The sequence below is a fragment of the Monodelphis domestica genome, chromosome 7 (genome assembly GCF_027887165.1).
Source record: "Monodelphis domestica isolate mMonDom1 chromosome 7, mMonDom1.pri, whole genome shotgun sequence".
Classification (NCBI taxonomy): Eukaryota; Metazoa; Chordata; class Mammalia; order Didelphimorphia; family Didelphidae; genus Monodelphis; species Monodelphis domestica.
This window is the reverse complement of record NC_077233.1, coordinates 291118132-291124919: the sequence shown is the minus strand read 5'-3', so window position 1 is coordinate 291124919 and position 6788 is coordinate 291118132. Positions and strand designations below refer to the sequence as shown.

Here is a 6788-nt window from a genome sequence, read left to right as displayed (position 1 = left end):
CAGTCAAGCCCGTCTGCTCTGCTGGGGAATCTCCCCCTCCCCGGGCCAACTTTGCCACGAGGACAGAAACAGCTTCATCTAGGACGCAACTGGCTCCATCCAAGTATGCTGGGCCACTCTTCTAGTCCCACTGGCCAGTAGCCTTCCACGTCCCTTGGAGACCCACAGAGAAAGGCACTTCTTGGGGGGCCCAGAAACGTTGGGCCTGCTCTCCACTTCGGAGGCGCCCCAGGCTCCCCCCTCAATTCAATATGGCCCCGGGCACACCTGCATCGGGCTGTTTACTTTCGAGTTGCCCAGGGCCACCCGCTTTTCTTAAACCCTGGAAACAGAAAAATGGTCGGGCGGTGAAATGGAACCGAGCGTCACTGCTGCCAAGTCTCGGCTCGGGCACAGGCCCGGCCTGTCCTTGGAACACTTCCTGCAGCAACGCTCCCTTTACTTCCGTCTAAGCCCACCCGCTCCCCAAGTGCTCCAAGGGAGCCGGGACTGGGATGAAAAGAGACACTTGTAGACCATTGAAATTTAACACAAGTTTACTTCATTAACAAGAGCATTAAAGAATAGTCAAAGATGTGGATTCCGCTGGCTGCAGCTTCCCCAAATATCCCATCCTCCAAATCACAAGGAAACATCCACTCTAAGCCGCGGGCCTTGTTCTCGTGCTCTAGAGACCTGTCCTACGTGGCAGGAACCATCGATTTGACCCCTGCTCGCTCCTCTAGACCCAGTGAGTCCGGAGCCCTTTCACTGCCTTTTAGGGAAAGTGGCAGCGACCTTCCGGCCAAAGGAGTGCTATTAGAGAGCCCACTCGTAATATTCATTTAACGTTTTCTGCTTTGCTTTTAGAGTTCATTTCCTTGGATTATAGTTTCTACAACAACTGAAAGAAATTTACATTTTATTCATAAATTAACAATGAAAATTGGAACATAAACAGCTAGCCCAATTACCAAGTACTCAGATATACATGTAACACGTGAACTTTATTAAACAAATGTCATTCAAGGAGAAGTCAAATAGGCACTTATAGGAAAGATAAAATCGACTAGAGAGAAAAATTGTATCTTAAACGTTGAATAGCAGCCTACTTGCAGTGGCATTTAACTGAGCTCTGTTGCTGTGAAGAATACAGCTCATGCACAGGTACGGATGAATGATTTGTACATTTTCAAGTATTCACTGAATACTACCCATATATACACATATACATAGTTTGAAAAAAATTTAAGTGAAGAACCCAAATAAACTTCATTTTTGCTGTTCTTTTGGAAGAGGTCTTCTAAAAAGCAGAATATGTGGTTCTGTGGGGAAAAAAGACAAGATTATTGTATGGGAATCCGAATGGGGCGGAATAGAAAGGAGTAGACACAACCGAACACTTTAGAAACTCCCCAACTCAGTCATGGTCTCTAAAGGTGGAGTACGTGAACTCTCAAGCCCGGCGGATCAGACTCACAATTGGTCATGGAATGGTAAGAGGGTGTTGGACAGAAAGCAGCCCGTCTCTAGTTGATGCTGTTGCTTCGCCTTTAGCAGACAGACTAGACCAAGCAGGGTATCCTGTGAGCTGACCTGGATCTACCCGCGGCATGTTGTTTGCAATTTCTCGCTTCAGACGAGGTCAGCAAGTCATGCCTTCTAAGTCTAATGTTTGTCAACACCGACAACTTAAAATGCTAAGAAGGAGGTTTGCCAGAGGCAGCTGAAAACGAGCACACCCACATTTGTTTCGGAATTCAGCCTGTGCAGAGATAGAGGGAATCTCAGTATTCCAAGTCCCACATCTTCCTCCCAGGTTGTTGTGAAAACCAAACAGGTATTATCGCATTGAAGCCCTCCAACTCTAGAAAATACAACAAGCCACCTACAGCCTGATTACCCAACTCCAAAATAATTTCTTTCTTATTCCCCCCCTACAACACAAACGTGTATGTGTGGCCTACATGTACACTATGTCCACTCTAGCTCCAGCACAACGCTAATATGCCTTAGGAGTAAAAAACTTACTCTTAAACTTGTTTTAAAACAATAAAATATTTTAATACAGAAACCATCTATTGTAAAATGTGTACATGTTAAAAAAAGTCACCTCTATTAAGGAATACAGCCAACTGTAAACATATGATTTAAAATTAAAAGGATAATATCTTCCAGGAAAAAACGTCTCGATTTAGAAAACTGTCCACCAATTGTTCCCGCCTCCTTCTTTGTGGCCCTGCGGAGCGTGATGTACACGGGGCCTCCTCCTTCTCTAGTGAATCATCTTTAGGGATTAGGCGACTTGTCCAAGGTCACACCACCACTTAAGTGTCCCAGGCTAGATTTGACTCGGGCCTTCCGGGCCCTAAAGCCAGAGCTCTCACCGCTAGGTGCTCGCTGTGGCTTGCCCACTGGTATTAAATGCTTATTGGAAGAGGGAGACACTTGGTGTGACACTCCTCCCTGGCCACCCTCATTCTCTGAAGTTCTCCTCTTCGTCCTGAGAACTCCCGAGGCCTTTCTGGTGGAAAGGGCCTAACTCCTGCCAAACAAAGGCACCCGGCACCCTAAGGGACGAATAAAAGATGCCGGCCGCTACGTAAAACAGACGATGTAAAGTCCATGTTCCAATGACAAACGTACCTGGTTCATGAATCATATAGTGGACCCAGCCAAGACTCTGCTGGACCCCCAGCCTCCTCCACTCCTCTTCAGACATCAGGTGGGTTTTGGGCACTTGTTTGGAAAGTTCTCGAGGTAACATGACGTGCCTAGAGTCAAAAAGAGAAGCCCGTGAAGAGTCGGAGGCTTCGCCGCGAGGGCCCCAAAGTCGAACCGTACCTGAGCGCAAGGAGGGACTCAGGCTTCTGGTTCAAGATACACGGACCTGGGTACAAGCATTTTGGGGGTGGCGCCCCCCGTGCTATTCAATTCAGCCTGTGCCCTAAGAATGTCGGAGGGAAAGCAGAAGCCCCCCCCCCCCATTTTACAGGAGAGGCCTGATCCTTTAGATAGAAAAGGGCAGATGTTTTGAACCCACATCTTGCTCCAAATCCAGGGATCTTCCTCCTCCAGCTCAGAGAATGTAAAGCAGCACATGCTGTGATTCAGGGTTACGACAGCGGGCATGAGAGCTAGATGAGAGCACAATGAAGCCCCTGGAACCACCGGATCCAGGGTCACCCAAGGAGTGCCTGTGCTTTGGGCCCTGCGGCCTAACTGCAATCCATGACCCCAGCAAAGGCTGACTTGGCGATGCCAAACGCACGCAGAAGGGAGGGAGAGCTAACCTGCCGAGGCCAGAATCAAGGCCCAAAAAGAAAGCCCGAGAGAAAGAGATGTTTGGGGAGGCGCAGCGAGAGAGCAGCTTGGGGCGAGGGAGGAAACCTGAGGGCTTTAGGAAGCCCTGTACGGTCTCTAGAACGGGGCCCTCAAGAAAGCTAGCAGGAAGACTTACACGGCATTAAGGGTAAACCTAGACCCAGATAAAGATACAAACAGCATCAAAGAAAGCACTAAGTATGCCCAAGTAAGTACAGGCACCAGACTCCCGGCTAAGCATGTTTTACAAATGGCTCACTTGATCCTCACAAAAAAGGCTCCGAGGCAGGATGGCAACTTTAGAGTTGAGGAAACGGAAGCAAAAAGAAGTGCAGTGACTTTTCCAGGGTCACACGCTGGCAGGACAGGCTATGGGCTCAATCCGCTGCCCTACCAGCTGCCTCCAAGTGCACTCGGACCTCCTCAGAGCACAGGCGGACACCCTGGAAAGGGTTCCGAGTGCTCAAGCCTGGGCCAAGGAGCCAGGAAATCAAGATGCTTGGCAGAAGGGGTGCCGGGGCCTATGGGAAGAGCTGGCCCGGCCCCTGGACCAGACTTGCTCACCTTGGGTTCCAGGAAGCAGCAGCAGAAAGGACAGGAAGTTACAAACAAGGGAACCTTCCAAAAGCATTGTGTCGGCTGCCCAACACACCGGGAAGGCGTGGGTGTCCTTAAGCCAAGGCTGGATGGAGAGACTCTTCCTCCAACTTCTGGGTTAAATGAGATGGTCCCAAAGGGACTTTCCGCCCGTGTTAGAGGGAAGGCACCACAGAAAGGGAAGCCAGGCTTTTGGAAAAGCAACTGTCCTCGGCTAGAAACACAAGGGCCGAGGCGCTGGACTTGTTGGGAAAGAGAACCTGCGGGTCAGCAACGACCCAGCAAGGGGAGAAAGAGACAGTGCTCTGAGCAGTCCCCTCACCACTCCTGGGATCGCTCCGTCTTCCTTTCCCTCCGCCAAGCAGCACACAATCAGACTTTGCCCAAGGAGGTGGGGAAGGAAACAAGAGCGCCCTCCCCGGGAGGACCGCCGTAAGAGCAGACAAGTTCTAGTTCACCAGTGACCAGGGCGGCCGATTCTGGCCCCTTCCCGCCCCTTGGCAGGCCCGCTGTCTCACTGCAGGACGAGGCTGTCGGGACTCGGCCCTAACGTTAGCTCTCAGAGCCGCCCCTGACTGCAGGGCGGGCAAGGCTGAGAGGAAGAGGGGGCGGGAGTGGGGACCCCGGCCTGGCAAGTCCAGCCCCTGAGCCACGAGGGCAGAACCCTGGAAGTCACTGGGCAAAGCAGCCCCGGAGGCCTCAAGGAGTGGCAAGGAGAGGCATTCCGGGCCGGACGGGCACGTCGGAAGCAGAGAAGAGAGCGAGGGGCGCAGGTCTGCTGCCCCCCAGAATTCACGGAGGCCGCTTCGGGTAAAAACGAAGCAGCTCAAAGACCCCGCAGACGCCGTCTGCCTCCTCAGCACAATGGAGGCTTCGCCCGGGCTCAGAGCCGGCTGGTCCAGGGTCGAAGCCCCAAGAACCCGGAGAGTCTCATCTGTGCCCACGGCGGGGCCGGGCGCTGCCCCAACCGGTATTAGAGTGGAAATAAAGCTACACACGTGGCTTATCGTGCCCGGAGCCCATAACGCCAGGCTTTCTGCTAAGGGCCCATTCTAAGGTCCGTGTCTGGTCTGGCGCCCGGCCGGCCGCGGCCAACACTACCCAGGATGCATAGCGAATCCCAGACCGGGGTAGTGACTTCTGGGAGGCAGGCTCGGTTCCCGGCTGCGCTGGCTGCTCTCTGCCCCCCATTTCATGCAACGCCACCATCCATCCCGGGACAATTCTGCTCTCCCATTTTAGGGTCTCAAACTCGGAGCTCCTCGAGAGCCCGGCAGAGGCCTCAAAGGGCCGGCGGGCCGTCCCTGCCTCCGGAGATTCCGGGCTGACGAGCAGCCGAGCACCGAAGGGGAGGAGGTGGTGCTTCCCCAGCTCTGGCTGGGCTCCAGTGGGAGGGAGGCTTTGTTTACAGTCCGAAGGGACTCTGGGGCAGAGCTGGGGGGAGGGGTCAGCACAAGTCTTTTCCGGAGCGTTTCCGTATAAAAGGCTCCCCCCAGAGCCCCCTTTCCCCGAGGCCCCCGGCTCCAGCCCCCCCACATCCAGTCAGGCACGCAGGGCGGGGCGAGGGCCCAGCCACACGCTCAGGACCTTCAAGGGCGGGGCGCTTTCCCCAGGTAGCCTCTTGGCCGCAAACACAACAGAAATGGTCAAACTCGAGGCCCGATGGAAGGGTTTCTCTGGATTGGGGGGAGAACAAGTGGCTCTAAGGAGGGCGAACCCTCCATCCAATGACTAGGAAAGTGGAGCCGCCGCGGGGCTCCTTGGGAAGGGGACGGCCGGAGGCACAGCCCACCGAAGCGGCGCGGTCACAAAGACAACCTGGAGGAGGATCTGAACTCCGACCCCGGGGGCTCCCACGGTCCTACTTGTCTTGGCTCTCCACAAACTTCTCCCGGGCCGGCACTACCATTCCGGGGGGCCAGGCGAGCATTTCGCCAGGTCGGAGCCTACTTTTTCGATAAGGTGCGAATTCTACGCCCGTCTCCCAGCCCCAACCCTGCGGTGCGGCGTTAAAATGGGAATCGACGCTCTGTGCAGTTGCGAGTGAGAGAACCGCCGCGACTGCTTCACTATCACGATTAGCTCGAGGTCTAAAGACCCAGCTTCCTCCTCTCCGACCTCTCGGCCAGAAGCGGCTGGTCTCCTCAGCCTCCCTTCCCAGGCCGTGCGCGTCCGTTGAACCCAGTCCCTCGGCCTCTGCCGCACATGGGCCCCGCTGGGCTGCTTGGTACGCTGCGGCGCCCCGGCCACTTCCAGACAAAGGAGAAGCCGAAGGGGAAGCGCGGAGAGAGAAGGGGACCGAGGGGGGAGGCCCCCTCCCACACCCGCTCCCCACGCGCCCCCCGCCCCGCCGCCTCGACCACAAGGCTCCTCCTCACCGGTACTCGTAGTGCTCGTCAAAATACTTGTCTGAGTAGTAGATCTGCTTGTGGGCCATGCTGACGGCAGCGGAGAAGCCCGAAGAACAACGCCGGCGACAAGCAGCAGCACCGAGGCAGAGCCGGGGAAGGCGAAGCGGCGACGGAAACCACAACTAACTGCTAGAAGCTCCCTTCCCCCAGGGATCTTGATTTGAATCCAACAACCGGGCGTTGATTGGACACGAGCGACAACCACTCATCGCGCGCTCTCTCCGGAAGGGGTGGAACCCACTGCAGATTTTCTAGTTTTGCCCAACCTCTGACGCTCATTTCCTCATCCGCTCGCCCAACTCCTCCCGATTGACCAATCAGAGGCCTGTTGTGAAGTTAGCGGGACAGTCAGCGAAGAGGGCTGGCAGGGGGCGGGAGGAACTGTGACGTACACCGGACCAGGGTCAGGGGTTGGATTACGAGGAACAAATCGGTTAAATGGGGGAGGGCGGGGGCGGGGCTAAAGCTGCGCTGGAT

At 54.9% G+C, this 6788-nt stretch overlaps 1 protein-coding gene across 1 annotated transcript; it reads right to left on the bottom strand.

Moving 5' to 3' along the window:
• Positions 1–518: 518 nt before the first annotated feature.
• CKS2 (CDC28 protein kinase regulatory subunit 2) lies at positions 519–6550 on the bottom strand. Its single transcript, XM_001363443.5, has 3 exons — positions 6279–6550; positions 2626–2753; positions 519–1304 (listed from the first exon to the last, which is right to left on the bottom strand). The coding sequence occupies exons 1-3, from the start codon at positions 6335–6337 to the stop codon at positions 1252–1254; spliced, it is 240 nt and encodes a 79-aa protein (XP_001363480.1). The 5' UTR covers positions 6338–6550; the 3' UTR covers positions 519–1251.
• Positions 6551–6788: the final 238 nt, after the last annotated feature.